The following is a 25,154-nucleotide window of genomic DNA, read 5'->3' as shown; positions in this document are numbered from 1 at the left end:
TTTTTTAGTTATCTATTCCCAACACTGTTCATGAATTGAACACCGGTTAAACATTGACAGTAGTATTGCATAGTATTATCATGCTATGTGTACATGACGTTTTATAAAAATTAATGTTTTTCTATATACAACTTAAACTTTCAGCTTTTTTCTAACTTACAGACCATGAATATAATATAGCGTCAGTTTAAAATGAGCTATTCGATATTCAGTTCAGGATTTTTTTCGGAACAAACTTTTAAAAATTGTTGGATTTTTTCAAATATTTCTATGTGGGTATAGAGTTTGAAAGCTGTATGTGTTCGTTAATACGACGAGGTACCTATTTAACATTTCGCTTGAATTAATCTTGCATAAAAAAAACTTGAACAATTTCCTCGATTTTTTGTTATGTGTATTCCGGGTATTGTAAATTAAAATATGTTATGTTCAGGGTTTAATTATAAAATAAATACCTATATAATATATAAAGATAAACGCGGTATTTTTACATTACACCAAGAAGCGAATACTTCCTGCAGTTATAGATTCGCGTTGGTTTCGTTGATAATATGTTTTTATGTATAAATGTACTGATTTAATGTCCATTTAATAACAATGAGCTCTGTATGCTGGTACTGCATAACACGGCTAGCCAGCAGCGGCAATACCTGTTGGTGAATGACTTTTTTTTTTTAAATTATACAATTTAATCGACCGACGGTGTCAATTCTGGTGTTTGCAGGTTGTGCGTTCGTCACGTACACGACCAAACAGAACGCCATCGCGGCCATCAAGGGTATGCATCACTCGCAGACCATGGAGGGTTGCACGTGTCCGCTGGTGGTGAAATTCGCCGACACTCAAAAGGAAAAGGACCAGAAACGCATGCAGCAGATGCAAGCGAATCTGTGGGGCCTGGCAGCGACCGGAGGCAACAGCGTGCCCACCGCCCAATACTTGGCCCTCGGCGTGCTGGCCAATCAGCAGATGAACGTAATTATTATATTACAATATTTGATATGATTATTCGCGACCGTTTTTCTTCGACGAAACACGCGTATTACGACAACCCTCTCTTGTACTCGATACAGGTGGACGGAAAGGAATAACGAGGGGATGTAACTAGGAACGTTTTAAGATTTGTTTTGGCTTCAGACACGTTTTTTTAAAAAACTTTTTTTCTTAATGATGTTACATATTTCTGTCGTGTGTCTCGGTCGTCCATCGTCGTCGGGTAAACCTCAGCAAACGTCTATATCCCTTTCGTTGACTGTTTACACGCAAACGTCAAAGTCGTCGCCTGCGTACAGCGTGTTTCTGAAACATTTTTTTATATAGTTATACGCTCGAATATCTTTTAAACAAGTCGTGATGTCATGTTCCAGATGATGCGTGCATCCTGTAAACCATTATAGGTACATATTATATGTCGCGTCGTTGCGGTAAATGTTATACATTGCAGTGCGTAGTGTTCAAACTTATTATAAACCTCTCTTTCTCTTGTTTAGGTATACCCCGGATGCGGGACGTAATATCCTCCGTCTATAAGCACACGCCATGGATAGTTAAAAAAGTCATTCGCGGCACCCTCTCGCGTCGGTGTTATAATAACTGTTGACGTTTTGAAGGGAATTCCCGTGATTTCCCACCCCGTGCGGCGCGTTACACCGGGATAATAACATTTTCACATGACACTTATTATACTATCGATTTTATATTATAATATAGATGCAGTGTACTAAAACGGTTTGCGAATAATTATATAATGACGGACTTTTAGCCCGTTCCTAATAATAATAATAATATTATATTATTATTGTGTTTAAACGCTGCAAACATCTTTATCGTGCAGAAATCTCGTTACGTCGTCTACCTATACTAATGCACGGTGCACTTTGCCTGCGTTGATTGCAAAATCCGCTCACAGCACGGCGTTCGACCAAATCCTCCTCCTCTCGCCTAATCGTTTTCTAATTAAACTTATAAACTGTTCTGCAGCGCGCCGTGTTTATGCGCGTTTTATGAAGTTAGTATTGAAACTAACCCCTTGCACAATGCTCCCGTGGGTGTAAATGGCAATGTAATAAACTTGGTGATTCGAAGCGACTCCGCGAAAACTTTGACCGTAAAAGTATTTTGCCTGTTCGGGTAATTCGCCAAAATAATTTCGTCCATTTTATAAACGCTCTGGACCGTCGTCATGTCTTCTCCCAGCGGATGATAACGAGTTTGTCGTTACACGTCTCAGCAGAAATCATCGGCGCGTGTAGATTTACGATGTTAATTATAAAAAATCTTATTCACCATTCGTTCGACGGTGAAATCAAAACTTCCCAACTTCTTCAACATTTTCATCGACAATTAATTTTGCGTGATAAGTCAACGTGTGTGAGAAACCTCCACGCCCTGATATTCGAATATTTGATACATTATGTTACAGGGGCGGACTGGCTACTTTCAGTCCAGGGTGCAAAATTAATTAGGGGCCCGTACATTTTTTTTCAGTCCGCTCCTGATTGTGTATATTATGTGAAACTTAAATTTATTTTATACGTATGCTGTACCGCCTGTATCCATATACAGTATAATATTATTATGATGTATTATATTGTGTAATATATTATTTCATATACATTTATATGGCCTACTATTCCGAAATTGGTTTTGATTCGTTTCGAACAGCTACTTTAATTTTAAATTAAAAACCCATTTGGTAAGCAGTACTAGCTATACGTATGCTACTTGGAAGGAGGTGGATGACGGCGGTTCATAGAATTCGAAATGGTTGGAAAGCCTGTAGGCGACAAAGGTTAGGTTGCAAATCGTTTTTACGACGTTAATCGTTTAACATATTTTCTGTCTCCGAGTAAAACGATTGGATTGATATATATATATATATAATATACATATATTTATTATAATACGATACGAATATTATATTGCGTTTACTTTCGAAACTCGAATTTTATTGATTTTTACCGCAGACGCGTTTTCCGCTAAATTACATTTCAACGCGACTCGCCCTTTCCGCGTTTCAGACGAATCGATCCGACCAGAAGACGACCGACAAATGTGTGTGGATCCCGGGGCCCTTTTCATTGCGGCAACAGTCATAATATAAAAAATATTGTTCCATCATTAATCTAAATATTGTAGTATCGCGTCGCTTATTAATATCGTTGTCTTCCTCCGATGTCGTACCTACACCGTACGGGCGTTAGCGCAATTTTATTAATTGTCTCTACTCGGTGGTGCTAGAAAATTTAGATCAAACCTGCATGCTTGGAGGTGCAGCCGCTTCGCAACCGTTCTTTGTCGTTAAACTTAACGTTGTTGATATTAATAAAAAAATTTCTATACGTGATAATTTATTATAGAGACACACAATAGCAGATCCAATTAGCACGTCATTGATATTACATCTTAAAGTGTTTTATACGTCGACACGTGCTTATCGTGTATTGTTTGAAAACTGTAAAATATTACACGCCATTTGTACGTATTTTAGATTTTTTAACCGGTATTTTTTCTCATCCGATAACTTGACATGCGAGTGATAAGAAATACATCATCGTAATATTGTTATAATAATGTAACGCGACCGGTATAGGATTTTTTCGTGCGGTTTTCGGCAAACACTTTCGATAGACGGCCCCTCCATATTCCTCTCCCCCCCTCACCAACCACAATTCCGAACGAACACGGTGCCGCGCACTGCATGTCTGTTGTATAGTTGCGGAAGTGTTTCGGCCGACGGTGATGTGCACGCACCGTTGTGCGACCGTCGATGCGTAACGATTCCGTTTTTTTATGATCCGCAGAATGACACGAATTCGCTGTCGTCGCAAGTGCTCCAGCAGATCCAGCTGAACGCCGCAGCCGCCGCCGTGGCGGCTAACAACAACAACAACCACCACCAGCTGAACAATCTGCTTTTGACCAGCAACACAGGTGCGTTTTTCTTGGGTAATAAATGGACCATTTGCGTGTATAAACGTCACGGTACACAGCCGAATTACCGGTGTATTGTGTGAGATGTGACGCGTAAGAGTGGGCAATATGTTATTACTAATCATAATAATATATTATAATACATATTATTATGTATACGAGTGTACGATGCATTCTTTTGAAAACTCGCAATATTGTTAGGTAGAGAAAAAAAAATCGCCACCAGCATATTATGTATTATTTTTTTCGATTTTTACGACTCGTTTTACCGTTTTATTTAAATTATTCTAAAACGTTATTGTATTTCGTTCCGATATTATTCGTTTCCGGTACGCAGGTACTCACTATATATCTACTTAATATATTGTTGTTTCTTATCAGTCGGAACACATATTATAATACAACAACGACGATTGAACGTTTGAATACCTACTATGTATGTAGACACGAATATGATTCGTCGTGTTCGCGCATACAAATGTTAAATAACATAATAACTTAGACTGTAATTCGTATACACCGCCGATCTCTCATTGAACACACCCAAAGCAGATGATCGTTTAAAACCTATTATACAACGTAAAAAGGACATCAAAATTTATTGTCGTAATTCTTTACCGACGGCCCATGCCGTTTCGATAATACATAAACGGCAATCATCCTATAGCCGTCAAAGTGCAATAAATGTATCAAAAACTATATTATTTATATTATGATGCTCTCGATCATTGCTAATACCGGGTGATCCATTTAACGTAGAACACTAGTCTTATTAGTTTAAAAATTATTAAACATTTTGAAATTTATATTTAAAAAAATTAATTATTTTTTAAATATTACTTTTTAACTCTTTCACTGCTGCCGACGTACTATTACGTCGAAACACATTACACCACCCACTGCCGCCGACGTACTATTACGTTCTAATCAATTAAAATATTTTGGAAAACTATCAGTGCGGGAAAAAGTTCATTATCTAGATAAAAAAATAACGAATTTAATGATACCAAAATCTCGTTTCTACCTTCAGTTAATTTAAATTTGTATTGCAAGTAGTCCCAAAATGTGGTAAAATATTATTGCGCGCACGTGTCATGCTTTCAACAGTCACACATATTATAAATGTAATATAAAAGCATAATATATTTATATAATTATATTATACAAAAGTGTATAACATAACATAATACATATTAATTGTTTGAATATGTTTTATGTTGATTTCATTTCTAATAGCCGTTAATTAACTCATTTTGGGAAACCATGGCATACATTTCTTAAAGCTTTTGAATTACTAAGTCAATAATGATTTTTGAGTTTTTTGAACTTTATAGGTTGGTTTGTTACATCTTTCAAAATATTAAAGTATGAAAAAAAAAAAGTCAAATTTATGTGGCAGGGACATGTTACAGAGTACAAATCGTTTGGCAGTGAAAGGGTTAATGACAATAAGTATTTTTAATTCCTCATACAAAGGAGACTATTTTTTGGCGTACTTAGGTGTACATAAAAATCGAATTCTGGACGAGTACTGAGTAGTTTATGAGTTATAAGTGCTTATATTTTAGATGAGTGGTGAGTGGAGTGGTAGTGGTATAAGCAGCGTCCCTCAAAATGCTGGTCCACTACTCCACACATCTAAAAACTTAAAATATTTATAAGTTATAACTCATAAACTACTTAGTACTTATAAGTTATAACTAATAAACTACTTGTTCGAAGTTTGATTTTTATAGATCGAAATAAGTAATATTTTTAATAATAATCTGCTTTTGAATATGAAATAGAAATATTTACGAAAACGTTAGTGAATGTTAAAGAGTGTCTTTCATTAAATAGATCACCCCGTATATTTATTTTTTGAAATGTCACGCTCATTTTAACCGATGACGATTCTGTTGGAAATATATCCGTTTACATGGGTTGGTTTTATTAGGTCGTCGAGTGTATGTCAATATTTTAAAATAACATAATATATAATATTACACAAAGTTTTAAGTATAGTTTAACATTATATTCAAAACGCTACTTACCGTGGACCCGTAATACGAAACGTCGCGCGTCGGGACGAACGTTTTTTTTATCCTTAGAACATGATGGGAAGTGAATATCACTTATAATATGTACTTATTCATTAGGTACCTATATGACCTACCTAATTCATTAAAATATACTAGCCCTCCGGTCTAGTACATTGTAATATATTATATTTTCATTACCTACTACTATAATATTATGTAATCTATTTAATATTTATGATATATTGTTGCTCAATTAACTGTCGGTGGCGGTGTCATAATATATTCGTCTGTTCTATACCTATAGAATAATAGTACTATATACTGTTGTACAACGGGCGTTTTTATTACTATAATTTTTTTGTAAAATATCATTAATAAAATCATGTGACCCCCAATATTCAGGTGCGCTCAAATCCCCGTATCATGTCCAGACGTCCCATTACCATCCCACACATGTAGATACCGTGTCACCTCGGCGTTTAGATTACACCGATCCTTTCTATACAGGCTACCAGAATTTGTCAGCGTCGCCGCCGAGCCTGGGAGACTTGAACCCTGGAAACTTGCAGAACTTGTCGACGCTCGCCAATTTGTCCGTCGGAAACCCTAGTGAGTACAACGTGTCATAATATTGTCGTTATCGTGTTGGGTTTTTATATTGTTATGTTGTGTGAAACGTTTGTTTGCGTATCTGTTGTTATTATAACATAATAATACACATCATAATATAGGTATAACGGGCAATATGACATTCGTTATAGGTTGCTAAAATAATAATATAAAAATCAACAGTTATACCTAAGTATACCTACTTATAATAATTATATAATTATAATTACTTTTCTGCAATTCAATTGGGCATTATACATGCTGTTATAAGCTGTTATGTTAACGATTGTTTTTTAACTATTCCACGTTAATTACTATTACAATTTATATTTAGATGTCTAGTGAATTATTGTTTAATGTTTAGGTTTACGTCTTATTTCTGGTCAAATTTTACTTGTTTAATAGGTCGAGTACTTTTCTAACCACGAACCAGCTAATAACACTCCATTTACTATCGTTGGGCTCATGCTGGTTAGCGAAACTCCCTATAATAATATATTATATTTATATTCGTATTATATTATTTACAGTTGAAATCATTTAGGTTTAGTATGCTTCTGGTACATTACGATTAAAGTTTAAAGTTTTAGCACAATGATACAATGGCATTGTATATAACTGGTGACGAATTGTGAATTTAAATAAAAAAAATTGTATTGTTATATGAGTACAATAAAAATAGAATCCCGAGACGAGCTAAGTACTGTGTAGTACGTACTTATAGTGTATAGTTAAGTATCGGGCGTGTAACGCACAGAAAGTAAAAATAAATTATATACAATTAGTGAAATAATTTTTATTTTATATATGTGTTCAAACGTAAAGTTTAAATTTATTTTAATTTTAGATGACACGGCGTTAGAACTTTCTGTACCTGCCTACCTTTTTTTATACACGTATTTTATTTCACTCGTTTACCTACAAGGAAACAAACAGTTAGGGCTTTATTTTCCTTCCTTTCGCCCACAGTAACCTTTTTTTTTTAACGAGCCGACTTTTAAACATTTCACATTTCCCGTCCGACCGATTGCACCGGTGTTTCTTATAAATGCTCGTCGCCGTCGCGATGTGTTTCTAATAATAATGTACGCCCGAATTCCAAGTGCGGCAACCACGTGACGACCGCACGCCTATTGAAATAATATGTGCTGACTGCATTTAAAACCGTTGCCTTTACTATTTTTGGATAAGAGCCAAGAATGAAAAGTTGGAAAACAGTAGCTTTTTCACGCGTCGGCTTTTTAAGGGCGATTATTGACGCAGCCAGTGCTAAACGAAGATCTCCGAAGTATTAAGAAAAATTACAATAAATTAAATGACACATTTAAAAATCTACACTATTCGAGTTCGTTGTATGTGGTCGGTATACCATTATTATGGTCGTTGCGTGGTCACGAGATTAAATAGAAAAACCATACCGGTTTTGCGTGGAGTAGAACTACTGTCATTATTTTCCGACACAAGATGCGGACGACAACTCTTAATTATCAACGCAACATCCGAACCGTCATTTCACGAACAAAAATACTTGTAACATATTTAAAAATGTAAACATAATCCTGGTTATAAAGAATTAATGACTCGTTTACAGTCAAAGATATATATATCGACTTAAATCCAGAAAAAGTTTCATTGGCACAATCCAACCCAGTACGCAGAGCTCACCAGAAAAAGAAATAACCTAACAGGTTGGAAGATGAGAATACAAAACACAGTGAGGTAAATAAAATAAAAACTGCCTGAAGTACACGACTTTTAGTGGGCCGGGGAGAGGGGAGTAAAGGCATTAAACAGTTTAAGACAGGTGTCGCAAGAATGATGACATACCAACTGCGAATGCGGTGAAACACAATGAACGAACCATCCACTGTACAATGTCCTCTAATTGGGGAGAACCTCTTGCGGTGATAAAAAGAACCTTCCACCTGACAAACGAGAAAGCGGCAACATTGCTACTCTTTGGCCGACGAAGATCTGAAAATGGAGAAGTCAAACGTACGAAAATAAAAATGTAGACCTGCTACTAAGCCGACCAGATGAAGTTGTCGTTCATCTCTGGTGAAAATTTGGAAGCGGTATCTCTTCACTTGTGTCAAACGATAATTTTGATACAATTGAATGTGTCTGTGCTCATTTAACTGCATTGTAGTATTGTATATCATACAACCGCGGTCACGTATATCGCTACTATTAGTATTACTACTACTACTACTACCACTGCCACTATAACTGCAACTCTGGTAGTCTGGTGGCACTGGACTGCGAATTTAATGAACAAAAAATTCAAAAATAATTAATTAACATGCATTGATATGGCGTACTTACTAATAAATAATAAAATAATCTGTACTTATACAATTAATATACTACCGCTGTTGAAAATATATAACAACACCTTTTCGCCCGAAAACAGCAACTAATCTAATGTTATCCACTAAACACAAATGAATAAACTCGGGAGTCTTATAATATTACAATTTAAAATATACTCGTAATTTGCTTAAAAATTGAAATATTGTAAAAACAATAGTACCTACAAAGTGTAGTTAGATATTGTTCTCATTTCTCATATTTAAGTTAAATAAATAAGTCATTTAACTCTTATTAATACAAAATTGGTTCTGTTGAACGTACATTTGTCATGAGGTACGTAAATTCGTAAGCATGATTTAATATAATATATAGGTTATCCATCGCAATATAATAAAAAGGCTTTTGAATTGATTTGCGATGGGATGACTGTACAAAATAGCTGTACAAAATAACTAATTGCGACCCATGTCAAAATTCAGAACCAATAAATACTTTTTATACATCTATAATCGTAGGTTTACGGTTCATTATGATATTACCGTTTATGTAGCGCTACACATTATTTTTTACTTGTCTTTTCATGTCACCTTATCAGAAGCCGAAATATTACAAGTAAAATATTATCTTAAATCGCGTAGCGTTCGTAAGACGGAGACAACACATGTGGGCATACGCTCTTTACACTTAAGTAGGAAATGGTCTACATTATTTACTTGATAAAGTCGATGAGTAAAATAAAATACAGAATAATCGATTTTACCCGATATTTCTCAATACCACAATGAAATTAATGTACGATAGTAAAATGTTAAATCTTATTTTTTTTAATTATTGTGGTAACGACCTATCGGATATTCGGATGGCTACATAAAAATGATGAAATATGCAAAAAAAATAAACGGTTATTTGCACTAACGCCTAAAAGTATGCTAAATGTGTTTCTGAATTTAGTATGGCAATAATTAATGACTATTTGATAGCATTTTTTTTTCGTATAATATTTTTAATTCGTAATGAAATTCATCGATATGCTCAATCATTAAATTCACTGTCCTGGTGTGTGCCATTGCCGCTGCCGTGTACGTGTCTGCGGAAATAACCGGAGACGCGCACCAGCAAAATTATAATACAAACGATAATAATAATAATCATATATAATACTCGAACCGGAAGTAGTTTTCCTTGTATAGCGTGTGGTCGATTGGCAGTCTCTTTGTGTCGTCACCGTCAACCGAATTATATTTATTATTTGAATATGACATAACGGCGCCATTTTTTTTACCCCTCGGCTTCCGTTAATTATATTAATTATTATTCATGATCGGTTGGCAGCAGGTAACGGACACGTCGATACTTGGCGTATGTTTTTCATAAAATTACGTTCTCGTGTTCTATAATGATGTAATGTTATATCTGTGTTGTCTGTTATTGTTTTACCATAATCATTTTTTATTTTCCAGTAGTCAACTCTGTGAACATGCAGAATCTAGTCACGTTGGCAGCGATGGGAGCAAATTCCGTCTCGCCTACAGGTAAACCACCATTAATAAATTATCGTTATACTTTATTATCGATCTTATACATTTTTTTTTTTTGGGGGGGGGGGTGCTTTCTCGATCACACGACTTCTGTTTAATTAAAAAGTTGATGGGTGAAACGGACACAATCCGATTGACCTTGTATTGGTTGGTTTTTAAGTTTTTATTACAATTATTGAATTTTATATAACGAATTAATAACGAATTTTAGGCGTTAGATATATGACGAAACTTCGACGATATTATTCATAATACTAATTTTGAACTAGGTAAGTGGTCGATGAAATATTTCAAATCAACTCTGCTAATTATTATTAGCCATCATTGATCAATATAAAAATAAAATTGTCCGAGAGATTTTTTAAAATATTTCTTATTTGTTTACAAGACATAATAATAAAACGGTTGAATAGACATTATTCTGATGCATATAATAATAATTTAATTATATACCTATATAAAATCATATTGAATTAAATCAATATATATTTTTTTAAATATCAAGTCAAAATGATGTCATGCGAAAACTATGAAAAGAAAAAAAAAATTTTTTAGTACAAAACAATTATGTGATTTCACAATATTATTTTAGGTACGACATTGGCTTAAACAATTGGTAAAATTAAATGTAATTAGCAAAAAAAAAAAAAATCCTTAAAACTCAACTAAATGTTGTTCGGAATATAAACGACGTGTGTAGTTAAATTTTTAACGAGCCCAGATATTGCATAAAATAATATTTAATACATTACTCTGAACGAAAATTAGTTACAATAGATGTATATTATAATATATTGTGTTATATGTCAGTCGATCGAAATCATACTCCATGTTTTAATTAATTAGAAATGCAATTTCGCATCGGAGCTTTTCCTCAAAACTTTTGAATGTCGTCTGCAAGTTTATGGAAGTACAAAGTTATTAGAGGAAAATGGAATAATAACTGGTACACAATATGAGCGTACAATGTTCAAAAATGTTTTTCGATGTGCCGTCACCTTTTATATTTTATTATAGTGTTGCTGTGTGGAACCCACGACCACCGTTTTAGTTTTTAAACACTACATTTTTTTTATACACACGCCTTTTGCAATACACATTGAGTCTGCTGCTCGAGTAGTACCCTACCAGTGACGAATATTTTTGAAACGATAATTTTTTTTTAACTTGTGATTTATTAGCATGTTAAAAAAGTCACTTTAACCGGTCGAGAAAGCTATGTTATTATTAATGAAGTATGTTTTAATATTATATGATTGTATAAGATATCCATGCAAATTAAATTTAAACAATAAATCTCAAAAAACAATAATTAAATCAAATCATGTTTATTATTTTAGGGTCCAGTTCGTCTAGTCTAAGTAGTTCAGGTTGGTTTATTTTACAGGGTTTTATGTCGATTCATATACTATTTTTTTTTTACTGAAATTATCTTCGGCCACTTTGTTTTATGTGTCTGTATTTGTTTTGTATCCTGATTATTTCTAAGTTCATTTTGCTTAATGTAATGCATTTGCATGATTTTTATTTTTATTTGGTGTAACAATAATTAATATGTTTTTGCCTTGAATATTCGATTATTATTATTATTTAGATTTTATCATATAAATACTACTTTTACGACCACCATTCGTTATCTTTTGATTAAAACAATGAACGCAATATATATATTATTGAATCAATTAATATTTTTACTTTTATATTTGAATTAGACTACACCGAAAAGGCCGATAATTGAAACTTAATATGCATCTTGATCATTATATAATATATTTATAATAATACTCTTATCAATATAATAAAAATATTATTATTTGTAAATAATCTGTTTAAACAATTTAATTTAAAATCATACTGTAATAATTTAATATTTATTATACTTTTGGTGGCATATTTTTTAGTTATGACTTATTAATATAAATTATTCAATCACATGATTTTATAGTTTTTAAACTTTGTTGCAAAATGTTAAAATTCTACTGTAAAATAAAATAGAAATAGAACATACGTATGTTTTAATTTCGGTAAATTGGATTTTTTTTATAAAGATAATTTTGTGCTAGGCTTGATAATTTGACCTGATTTTGACAAGGTTGTTTTAAGACTGTGTACATTATTTAACTTAGCTTAACACAAATATTTTTTTCTTAATTTAAAGTTTATTGTTTATTATAACAAACGCTTTATTTGAAATTAACCAAAACTTTTGAGATGGCTTAAATAAACGCACAGGGTCTATCCCTATAAATATTAATATTTTAAGTATCAATAAATGATACGTATTATAGTAATTAATTGTATAATTATGAAAAGACTATTAATTTTAAATACAATATAACCAGCTATTTTACGTTCCTTCTTAATGGCCGAAAAATATTTATTTTATTTTATGTATATTATAAATTATTATTAATTCATCATTATGTCTAAGTCATCTGAACAATACATATTATACACAATTACCTGTCTGTAACAATTGAATTTATGACTTATTAGGTAAGAAATTGCATGTTTTTTATATTAGATATTAGGTATTGGAATATACCTAGTACTACATTTTGCGTAATATAATTTTATTCATGATAATTTATACTTCCGTTGAATATGCATTTGTACTGCACATTATTTTTGAAGTTCAGGAAATGTCATGTGTAAAAAGTGCCAACTACTTATTATTATTATTATTGTAAATATTATACCATTGGAACCTAATAATATTAAGTACCTACCCACATTAATATAATACATATAATATTAGCGATTTGTTTTATCAATAATAGTTTGTATTTGTATTATATTTCACGTAAATGCTTGAAATCCATTTACGACTTGGTTATTTTATTTTTTGTTTTTTTTTGTTTTTGGAAAATTAACTGGGAATAAATATTTTAATATGTTTCAAACCGTGCTTACCTACAATTACATAATCCAAAAGTGTATAATATGTTACCTATATGAGATTTAATGTTTTTGTTTTATGTTTGGAATTTTAGCACGTTACTTATATACGTATATAGTTTTGCATATTAACGCTTTGTTACATATTATAATAACGTGAAATTTAAAGATGCGTTTCTAATACAACGAATTTGTGTTTCAGCTCTGTCGAGTTTGTCGCCTACGTCTGCAGCCGCTGCAGGTTTGTACAATTTAGTATTTCTTATGTATATATTTTTGTCTCCCATGTCCGGTTATTATTATTATTTTACATTTTAATACATACTCCTCGCGTTTCCTTTTGTTTTTACTGTTTCGTTGTATGTTTGTTTTTTTCTCATTTGACTCCATACTTTTCTTTTTTAGTTTTATTTGGGAAAAATTCTGGTAAGTGGTCTTGGAATATGACGTGTGTGTGTGTGTGTGTACGCGTGATTGTATTTATAAGCATTGATTGTTATTGTTTTCCTTTTGTTTTGTTTTTCCTTTTGTCTTACGAAAAAATTAGCCCAAACATGTAGGTATATACAAGGTGTAACAGAAAGACCTGACGAAAAAAATAAAAAAATGATGCTACTTAAACGCATGACAAAAATTGTTAAAATTATATGATTAGTTAAGAAATATACTCATGTCAGTAATTTCTCAAAAAAATATTTTGAAAAAAGTTATTACGTTCCAAATTCATTTAATCAAAAAAAATATTGATATTTAAAAACATTCTAAAAAATAAACTACTTGACTTAGATAAATGTTTTTACTATCAAAATTGTTCTTATAATTAGATTCACAAATTGGCAATTTTGAGTATATCTAAAAAATTTTAAATGAAATTTTAAATTTTAAATTTTCAGTGTTAACAAATAAAAATAATTTTTATATAGGTAATATATGTGTAGCGGAAGTGACTATAAATTATATGTATAAAAAAAAATTTTAAATATCGATTAGAACAAAAGTTATTTCAAAAGTCAGTTCTACCTGTTACACGGTTATACCCTGTATTATAATAATACTATGTGCGATAATGTAGCGTGTGTAACTTGCAAGCGAGACGATAATAATGATATAACGCGTGTAATGTGTCTTGCGTACGTCTGGCCATAAAACAATAATTATTGTATCGTCGGAGCAATGTTGTTGTCTCTTCCGCGAGTCTATCCATATACACTTTATACTTCGTCACAATCAACACAGATCCGATTTTTTTTTTTGTCAAGAGTGAATTCTTCTCATTAACATACAGCGAAACGTGAAACACAAGTGTTATCGTTCTAAACTCGTGCGTTTTGCGGTTTTTTTTTGTTTTTTTTGTAGGTCTTCTGGCGGGCACCAACGGCACGAATGGTGGCACATACGGTTCGTCGCTGAACGCACTCGGTCTCACGCTGGCCGACCTCAACTCCAACCAGTTCGCCATGCCGCAATCGCCACCGGCCAGTTCGCCGCTGTACTTTTTGAACAACAACAATAACAACAACAACAGTCGTGAGTACAACAATTAATTGGAACGACGTATTTTAAGGAAACAAAAACCAAATTTACCGCGCCCCCGCCCAAAGCGCCGCCGGTGATAATCCGAAGAGCTTAGCAGGGGAAGTGATAAAATATATACACTCTACCGTGGTGTTTAGTCCGAGGGAGAAATAAAATAACACAATGATAGGGTTATTATTTTTTTTTTTGTAAACGTGACAACTGGAAGTAATGCGTTTATATTTCACGTTCCAGGGTTTCTAATTCTTCTCAAAAAGCGAACAATTATTTTATTGTCCGATGTGTTTTGAACGAGTTATTATTATAAACTTTTCTTTTTTATGATTAATAAATTATTGACTTTCTTGAGTAGCGTGGCGGGGCTGCCGCATTGTTCGTATTATAGTACACAACAATGCGATATCGATGAAGTGGTGGTACACACAACGCGGAAAAACAACTCCCAGTGTCCGAAATAATACAAAAACATTTATTTGTTTGAGATAGATTCTATCGTTAACAATTCCCACATTTTACCTTTAAGAAATATAGTACCAAAATATTGTTGTGAAACATAATAATTTATAAATATAACATTAATTATTATTATATAAAACATGAATATTCGTAAATTTTGTTTACAATCTGGCATAATATGTATAATAAGGTTGTGGACTTCTTGTCTCCGAAACATATTTTGTAACTATGATAACAATTATTAAGTAGGTACTAAGATATTAATTGAGAATATAACGACAAATTAAATTCTGTATAAGGATTATTAATTTGTCAGTACGTGCAGGGCACTCGTATAATTTCGATATATTTCCTTCGTATTTATTGTATTTATTGTATACCTATTCGCTAAGATGTCTTCGAAATAGTTTTATTGATCGGATAAACTGAATTACAAAATATTATAGTTACGTGATTACGACACAATCCTGGAAAAAATTCAACTTCTCAAAAATTGATATTCAAGTACCTACGCATTTATGTTTTCCGACTACGTAAAATGTGTTATCTACGCTTGGCTTGTTGTGCCTCGTGGTAGTCATTATTTTTTATCATCCCTCTGAACTAAAACTATCTAGATACACGCCCGTGATACCGAATTATCGATATTTCCAATAAAGATTACAAATATTACCTTTATAATATAATATATTTTATAGGCTCATATAATAAACGTAAATGTTAAACAATTTAAAAGATTGTACTGTACAATGTCCAAAATAAAACTTTTATTAACATTTGAGAAATATACATTGTTCATAATGCTCTTAACATAAAATTTATTTAGTGTTCTTTGGAACGTTTTGAATTATGACACTATGTAGCGCAGGATTTAACTATGGAAAAATAAACTATAAATTATTCGGTTCATGGTTAAAGTACTTACCCTGATTAATACGACCCTAAGTATTTTCATAAACTACATTTTCCACGTATATCATATTAATCTTCAACCTATGGCATCTCAATCAAACATAATTATTTATTGAGTTCGTTTTTGATGATTTGATGTTACAACCAATCCATGTAAACAAATTACCATTTGTGTTTTATATAAAACGTATTTGTTTCTCCGAAAGTATGTTAAAATAACTTTTTGTTATGCTCGTGAAATATTAAATAGTTTAATGTTGTACAATTATCTCAGTTATAATATTACATTATATGTTATTATACGATGTAGATTCCTAGTGATTAATAATTATATATCATAATAATATTATGTACGTGTCCATTGTTTTCAACAATTTTATAGCGTGTTATAGAAATATTTAAAATAAATACTATATTTTTTATTTACAATTTTCAGTTGAACAATAATAATTACCAAGTTAATTTTAGTTGACCATTATACAATATTGAGATAAAAATGTATGTTATATTAAGTGCTAAAATCTTATGAAATAATATATATATAAAAATAGTAATCTGAGGATCCTATTAAAATATCCCTGTTAGCTAAAAAAATATATATTTATAAATACATTCACTATTATCTGATGTCTTCTTTTAATTCGAAATTCGAAATTCATAATTTTCTTTATTTTATTAAATTTATTTTAGTTATTATCTTGTTGAGGTAAAATAATTGTTTTTTTTTGTAACCAACCGTTTAAATGTCAGCAAAAATTAAAATATAAAAATAAAAAATGTTATTATACAAATTACTATTATAAGGGTACGTAAAAGCTATAATAAAATCAGTGGAATATCACATATTTTTAAGCTAGTAAAACTTGCCTTTATATATAGTTCACATTGTAATTACACGGTACAAATGCATGTATAATGATATTTCATAAAAAAAAAGTAACTGCGAACAAAATGTGTTTTGTCAATAAATAAAATAAACAAATTATGTTCAGTCGTGTTTATCTTTTAACTAGGTTAAATAAAAACCTTCAATGTATATCAGTTACGTTTATTGTGCCGAACATTCGAAGTCGTATTCGTAATAACTGTAGTTTTCGCCGTGGGTTGTCATCAGTCTTACGTCGTTTCGTTTAGAAGGATTGACAAGGATTGAATTTGAAAACAAAACATTTAGATTCGCCTGAATACATTTTTTTTTGTATCTCTAATCGATTTGTTTGGGTTTGTTGCGCGATAATTACACTCAAGACTGGTAATGGTCATAATAATTTAAAATAAAAATAAAAAATTACTTGCAACTGAAAATGCTTGTGATTTCTGAGTGTGTCACGTTTACAAAACAAAACTTAATATCGTATATTATAATGGGTAGTTAATAAGTAAAATAATTCAACGCGTTCCGTAAAACCAGAAAGTCTCCTGAAAATCATTTTAGAAGTTTTAATGCGCCAATATATAAAGTGTACTTACCTTTATAGCATGAATTCGTAAGTTTTGTATTACTAGCTTTTGGATTCGTATTGTACATTCATTATGCATGTATTTAAAATATATAGGTATATATTGTGACATTGGTTGTCAGTCACTCAGTATTTTCACTGGTAAATTATATAAACGTCACTTTTCTCTTCCCCCCATGCCTCCCACACCGCCATCGCAAACTTCCATACTTATAGTTGGCTGCTAAATTTTCGCTTTGCTTTATTTATTTAATAATTAATTAATCAATTATATTTGAACGAACTTTTGTGATCGTCTTGACCGGCTTCATTTTTTAAATTGACAATGCGCTTTTTTAAATTTTAAATTTTTATATTCACTATATTTAATTTAGATGGTTGATTGTCCCTTACATTATTATATTTACATTTTGTTATGCTATTTTAATACTGTTGTGTTTGTTGTATCGTTTGTTATGTACTATGTTGTTGCGTGATTGTTTTGTTTAGCGACAAAAGTGTCCAGCAAGCAGCTTGAAGGTCCGGAAGGTGCCAATCTGTTTATATACCATCTCCCCCAGGATTTCGCTGATTCTGATCTCGTGACCATGTTTTTACCATTTGGTAACGTTATATCGGCAAAGGTTTACATTGATAAAGAGACCAAACTGTCCAAGTGTTTCGGTAAGTCGCGCAGGTGCGCATTATACGAGCAAAAAACGGTGAAAAATTACGCGTTAAGTTTTACTAATTATCTTTATCACTATTTTTCTATCTATTTTTTTTTTAAATTATTGAAAGCGTAGACACGAGACGTTTTGTATTCCGTCAAACAATACTATATATGATTTTGTATCCGTGACATTGAAACTATAACATTGTAAACAAATCATGATTGGTGAAATAGTTGAGGATAGTGTCGATACTTTCGTGCGTGCTCCGCGAGGTTGGTCACCGATACCTTTAACGGGAAACACGTATTTTTTTTTTACTCCAGTTAACGGCCAACATTTATGTTTCTTCAGACTTTAGTTTTTAAATTTTGGGTGGGAGGGGGTGGGGGGCACTTGCTCACTTACGCAGTCAACATAAACCTGCCTGTTTACAGTACACCTATTTTCACTACCTATAATTTAAACATATATCATAATATTATGCTGTCATGTTGTAATGTATTGTCCTGCTTTTGCCTGTAGTGCAGTTTTATCTAATAATAAGTAATAATAGTATTAGACTGTATTCTATGCTTATATTATAGACATGCCTGAAAAAATAAGCAAATAAAAATAAGCATTAAATAAACAGTATACAGTTTATCCATCCTGACAAGCAATATTCGACCGTTAAGAAGACGCAACAACCGTTAATTAGACCTATTTTTTCTTTATCGCAAGTTCGATAAATTAACATACCGCATTAGTCGGTAACTTTAGTCATTAACATTAAGAGAACGTTACATAGACATAATATTTTGTTGCCTCCGTCTTACAAGTGGAGTAACGTAGCAAATTTACGTTCAACAGATCGCGTTTAGATCCGTCAGTTTAAAAATTAGAGTGAATTTACTTCTTATAAAATTTATAACTAAGATTATTATCTAGGGCATCCTTAGGCTTTTTGTTTTATTTTAATTTTAAAGCGAGTTATGAGTATTTTAAGATGTACAAACAACTTACAATTTTAAAATACTCATAACTCACTTTAAAATTAAAATTAAATAATAAAAAGCCTTTGAGACGCCCCGCCCTAGATAGTAATCTTACCTTGACATTTTATATCAGATAAATTCACTCTAGGTTAAACTGATAGAGCTAAACTAACTTTTTTGAGCTTAAAATTTGCTATGTTACGCACTATTGTAAAAGACGTACACAACTAATGTCCGTGTAACGTCCTCTTAACCGCGCACGTGATATTGTCCATAGCGTGTTTCAACTGTAAAAGTAGTCGAAATAAAAACGAACTATTTCACTAGGTACCTACCTATATACTTGATACTTTGCTTCAAAATTGAAACAAAACTTTTGGTTTTGGGGCTCGTCCGTAGATATTTTGCTGGAGTACTAGACCGTACTTGCACGTGAGCTAGACAATGAAGACAAAATATACACGAGTGGTTGCGTCCTCTTAAGTTAATAATATAACAATGCATGCTTCCCGTAGACCCGTGGTTTACAATATTCCAGAATATACTTAGTTGTTATTTAGTGCTTTCAGCGGTATTGATCTAATCGCCGCATCTGGTAACAATAATAATATTAATATAATAATAGTAAAAATAATAATAATCGAATCTACAACAAATCGCGCATTGTAATAAATAATAATATTACACCATATTATAATATATTATACTATGCGCCCCTCGTCTTACCAACAAATACGTCTGTGGGACAATGCTCAGTAATTGGTTGCGTCCCCGTCGCAGCGAGTACAATATGATATTATTGTATACGACGGATATTGCGCGATTAATAATCTTACGCCCTGCGAGCACGACAAAAGTACGCTATTATTACCTACTGTTTCGAAAAACTTCAGCTGCAATAAAAATTGACGATGGACATTTGCCCGTCGTAGAACGAAATTCGACGGTTAAATTAATATTTGTTTTTTCCTACTGCCGGCGCGTAAATTTCGTTCACACTACAACATTCCATTTCATACTTTATATTTTGTTACTCGTAGTCGTGTGCGCATTCGCCTGAGGAAAATGTTTTCGAGTCACAGGATTCGAAAAGGCACGTTTGAAACGTAGTTCCCTCTGAAATGGTCCCCCATAAAGATTGTATTATTATTTCGTTGTTGGCTATTTATAATGACTCGCAAGTATTAATAATATTATACTGCACGACAAAAAACGAATTTAATATTATATTTTTCTTTTCGTATAAGGCCATTTCAATATTCGAACTGCGTGTGTAGGGGGGTGGGTGGTGGGTGTTTCACTCTCGCGTGAAATACCTACGAGTAATTTTCGGAAATGTCGATTTTCAATTTTATCGATATTTTACACCCGGATAATCCCGACTCCGGTGCGACCGGTGGCATCGTCGCGGGCGGTCTCAGTAGACTCCGATGCAAATAAGAATTTCGTACTGATTTTTTGTCACAACATTCGAACCTCCTCTTTATATAGCGCGATCGTTCGGCAAAAAAAAAAATTACATACGTATCAAATATTCTGACGAACAATGTGTAATATATATTTTTTTCCCGAACGCAGTTTCGTCCCGCGGGGTTGGTTTTTTTATCGCGTAGATCCGATAATAATTCACGTTGTAGACCTCTGCGCGAGACGTGTAGGTTGTCGCGCTGGTGGGTCCGCCTAAAACACAACGGCGAGCATGCATAATAATAATAATAATAATAATAATAATATACTATTGTGTATCTATTTGTATTTACTACTGTGAAAACCGTGTACAGCTATAGTGCAGTTGAACTTGGTCAACTCGAAATACGTCATCGAGTATTACGATGACTCGGAACTTTTTGTCCGGTCCTCGGCGTACTTCCTATTTGATATAATAATAGTGTATGAAAAACAAAAACAAAAAATATAGTTATTGTGCTTCATTTGATGTTATTTTTTTCATTATAATACGCGACAAAGGGCATAGTCCAAAATGATTTATTTTCTCGGAAGACACGAAATATTTTTAACGGGGGTTTTTTTTTGTTAATGAATTTTAATTTTGATTTTCGATATTTTACTTCATTATTTTAATCGAGAATTAAACTTGAACCGCATGCGTCACGTTAAAATTTACAACGACATGATTGCGCGGGCATTTAAATGGTCGGGCGTGTTATGTGATCAACATAATATAAGATCAATAAAAAATAACTACCTAGGTATATTTTTAATCGCTCAATAGTAAAATGTTATGTTAAATCAAAAAATAAAAATAAAAATAACATAAAAATATATATGTGCGTTAATATTTCCTAGCATTAATATGTTCGCCTCAATTTCGAGATAACCAAGTTTAACTGTACTGGCCGTTACACTAGCCGGGGGGAGGGGCAGAACAGTCACGGATGATATTATTTTTTTTTGTTACCCACCACCATTCAGAATAATATACTTAAATAATCTATAGTCGTTCTATGTCTACTAAAGTTATAACCCACACGACGATTAATACATAATAATCTCTAGCATATTACTGATAACAACAATGATTTAATAATATCTACATTGATGCATCGTACAAAATACTTACAGGTTTTTTTTGTTGTCTCCTTCTTATGTAGGGTTCGTGTCGTACGACAACGCGTACAGCGCGCAGGCGGCCATACAGACGATGAACTCGTACCAGGTGGGCAACAAGAGGCTGAAAGTGCAGCTCAAGAGACCCAAAGAGGCGTCCAGGCCGTACTAACGACGGCGCCAACCACCGACCGACCAACAACTAAGACCGATCGCGCCGCGTCGTTTTTGTTGAAGAAGACATGAAAATTTCTAATAATAAAATTTGTTATGTGTGTACATAATAATACTTGGTTTCTTTTACTTTTGTTTCGTTTTTTGTTTTTGTTTTCGTTTATTATTATTATTATTTTTTTTATATATATCTATATAATATATAAATAATATGTAATTCTACATGACACAGAATGGTAGGGATATTTTTAACGCAGCTTTTGAGGTAAAACAATTCGAAAAAGAAAGATGTAAAGAACTATATACTGAATTACGAAAAATCGAAGTATAACTTAATGACATAGGTACTGGCATTCTCATTTGAACTATTTAATGTATATGTATATATGTCTTTAATATGTATAAGGGAATATGCCAGACTATTAATATTGTTTTGTTTCCGTGTTTTTCTTTTTCATAATTTCTTTTTTTGTTTTGTTCTAATGTTTTTATTTCTTAACAAAAGGACCAATTTTTCGTTATTATTTATTATTCTTTGGGACGCCGTTTCGACTCGTCTGTCTCTATGTATGTATGGTTTTACACTTAACACTGAACAGTAGTCTTAAATTAATTAATTTTTGATCGTTAAATGACATCTCTAGACTGCTCTTTTATTATTAATGTGTAATGTTTTCTTTATCGTTTTCGAACTAATCGTGTATACCCTTGAAATTATTTGTTCGGCAATCAGGGTATTAAGAGTGTATACCCCTAAAGAAATATAATTTATTTGATAAATAATGATAATAATGTACTAAAATAACGTTTGAATTACGCCCCGTAATGGTTCCTGTAGTTTAATAAAAAAAAAAAAACAAAAAAATTACATGTTTAGCGTACATTTTTGTAAAAATAAGTGGTCAAAATAGTATACTCATAATTATGTAATAACTACCTAATAATAATGTTTGTTTTGTTTTTTCTTTTTAATTGCAACGACTTATAAAATTAAATTTTGTTCAGTATTAATTTTAATTTATTGTTTTTGCATGTGTTAATAATTTTATAGACTTTTTCCAATTGATGCCATTTTCAATAACTACAAAGACTTACATTTTTGTTTAGGTGATATTATTATGTTCTTTGTGCTTAAAAAAAAAAAAACACTAAAAAAAATCACGTGTTATGATTATGAAAATTTGTCTTTTTTTGTCTTGTGTCCCGTTTGCATTTATATTATATAAAGTAATAATATTGTTGAATAAATGTTTATAATGATATCAATCATCACGATCGTTGACAGGCATTATTGTGATAAGGATAGCCTAATTTTGTTTTGTTTTATTATTATTAAAATGTTTTTTTTTTCCATTAATTAAAAGCATCGAAACTTAATATTATATTATATATTTATTTATATACATATATATTATAGCACTGCTACTCGTAAGCTAGTAACTTAGTCAAAATGTATTGAATATTTTTTAAAACTAGTGTTTTGGTGCTAAAGCGATTTTTAACATGTTTTTGTTTATTTTTTTTTGCATTAGGCCATATTATGTTATGTAATATTAGGTTAAGGTATCTAGCCCAAGTGAAATGGTTTGTTTGTTTGTTTGTTTTTTTTTTTTTTTTTAATTTTGTTTCTAAATAATTCTCCCATCCAATTTTTGAAGACTCTTATTATATATATTTAGATAAAACACGTTGTAATATTATGTTTATTGATGTTCACTTAATGTTTGTGAAAGAAAAGTTTTTTGTGTTTAAACATATTTTTTTCTGTTCATTTTTATGAAGTTATATAATATATGAATACTTAATACAAATACATTTGCATGTAATAATGCCGTACAATTACATTGTGTGTTGGTGTTTGCGAGTTGATATTTGTGTTTGTCTTCTGCAATACTTGTATGTACTTATACAATGCGTTGCTATTGTTTTGTATCCGGTGCATCTGTCAATATAATATGGTTCATTATGTTATCTATCAAAATTAAAAATACAACAAGTAATAACTATAATTTTAAATCAATTTCAATTAATTTTATTTGTAAATGATACAAGAAATTGATACAAAATATGGTAGTTATGGGGCGGTGCGCGTAAAATAAATCTTTAAATAGATCTATAATGAACTTTTATATCGAACAATTATTATTAGCAGACGGCGGTAGCCTAAATTCATAGTGGTTCGAACACAAAACCTGACTGTTATTTTTCAAGATTTGCAGAGCAATTTGTGGTTTTGTCGTGTTAGTCAAAAGTCTCATCTGAAAAACTTATATTTTATTTTTACTTAACATATGAATCATCATTCACAGTGATTTTGTGCATCACTGATTAATAATATGTTGTATAATTAATACAGTGGCGTAGCTAGGGGGGCAAGGGGGCTATAGCCCCTCCTCCATTGACTGTTAAACTTAGAATTTTATCAATATTAATAAAAAAAAGACGTTGTATTTGTATACTTAGCCCCCCCCTCCATACAAAATTCCTGGGTGCGCCACTGGTTAACATGTTCACAATTCAAAAAAAAAATATGCATACAATGAATAATTTGAAATGTTGCCCAATGGCTTAGCATTTTAATGTAACAAATGATAGGTATATATTTTGGTCAAATAAACTTTACGGAGACGATAATATTTACTATTTTGCGGGTAAAATAACACTTTGTCGCACTTACCAGAAGAACTTGAGCTGCTTGGTTAAATTTAAACTTGGTTAGGTATTCGTTTCCAATGTTATGTTTAAAAATTATTTACGAGTTTGATAATCAACACGGACTTAAGAGCGGCGTTTTGAGAAATAAAAAAAAACCATTGGGGTTATTGATTGATTTGGATGAACCCGTTAAAGCAGCCCGGGTTTTATCGTGGATTTCTGTGCCAACAATGGTAAAGCAAACCGCCGTGTTTAAATAGAAATAAAATCCACTTGGTTTTTTGTCGGGAATAATAATTGAATACGAATAGTGTATCATTAACATAATGCAATTAAATCCAACAAAGCTATAGCGTTACAAAACAAATAACTCGAGAAGAATGTTAAAATATTGTATATACCGGTGACGAGGCATGGCGCGCGAGTCTTTAGGTCGGAGCACGTTTTAGGATAG

The 25,154-nt window shown here is 31.9% G+C and overlaps 1 protein-coding gene across 13 annotated transcripts in view; it reads left to right on the top strand.

Annotated features, from left to right (window-relative positions):
• The window catches only part of LOC132951149 (CUGBP Elav-like family member 1), a 194,178-nt gene extending 170,506 nt beyond the window's left edge, over positions 1 to 23,672 (top strand). For 4 of the 13 annotated variants that reach the window (XM_061022882.1, XM_061022881.1, XM_061022883.1 and 1 more), the window contains 10 exons: positions 725 to 975; positions 3,804 to 3,933; positions 6,357 to 6,563; positions 10,337 to 10,408; positions 11,755 to 11,784; positions 13,515 to 13,553; positions 13,718 to 13,738; positions 14,669 to 14,839; positions 18,166 to 18,339; positions 21,916 to 23,672. In XM_061022882.1, coding sequence (XP_060878865.1) covers positions 725 to 975; positions 3,804 to 3,933; positions 6,357 to 6,563; positions 10,337 to 10,408; positions 11,755 to 11,784; positions 13,515 to 13,553; positions 13,718 to 13,738; positions 14,669 to 14,839; positions 18,166 to 18,339; positions 21,916 to 22,043 — 1,223 coding nt within the window. In that variant the 3' untranslated portion in view covers positions 22,044 to 23,672. The remainder of the gene's footprint in view (positions 1 to 724; positions 976 to 3,803; positions 3,934 to 6,356; positions 6,564 to 10,336; positions 10,409 to 11,754; positions 11,785 to 13,514; positions 13,554 to 13,717; positions 13,739 to 14,668; positions 14,840 to 18,165; positions 18,340 to 21,915) is intronic. The other 9 variants (XM_061022891.1, XM_061022890.1, XM_061022884.1 and 6 more) reach the window with 9 other exon arrangements.
• The last annotated feature ends 1,482 nt before the right edge of the window (positions 23,673 to 25,154 follow it).

Source organism: Metopolophium dirhodum, chromosome 8 (assembly GCF_019925205.1).
Source record: "Metopolophium dirhodum isolate CAU chromosome 8, ASM1992520v1, whole genome shotgun sequence".
Lineage (NCBI taxonomy): Eukaryota > Metazoa > Arthropoda > Insecta > Hemiptera > Aphididae > Metopolophium > Metopolophium dirhodum.
The sequence above is the reverse complement of the archived record's forward strand: the minus strand, read 5'-3'. Positions and strand labels throughout refer to the sequence as shown.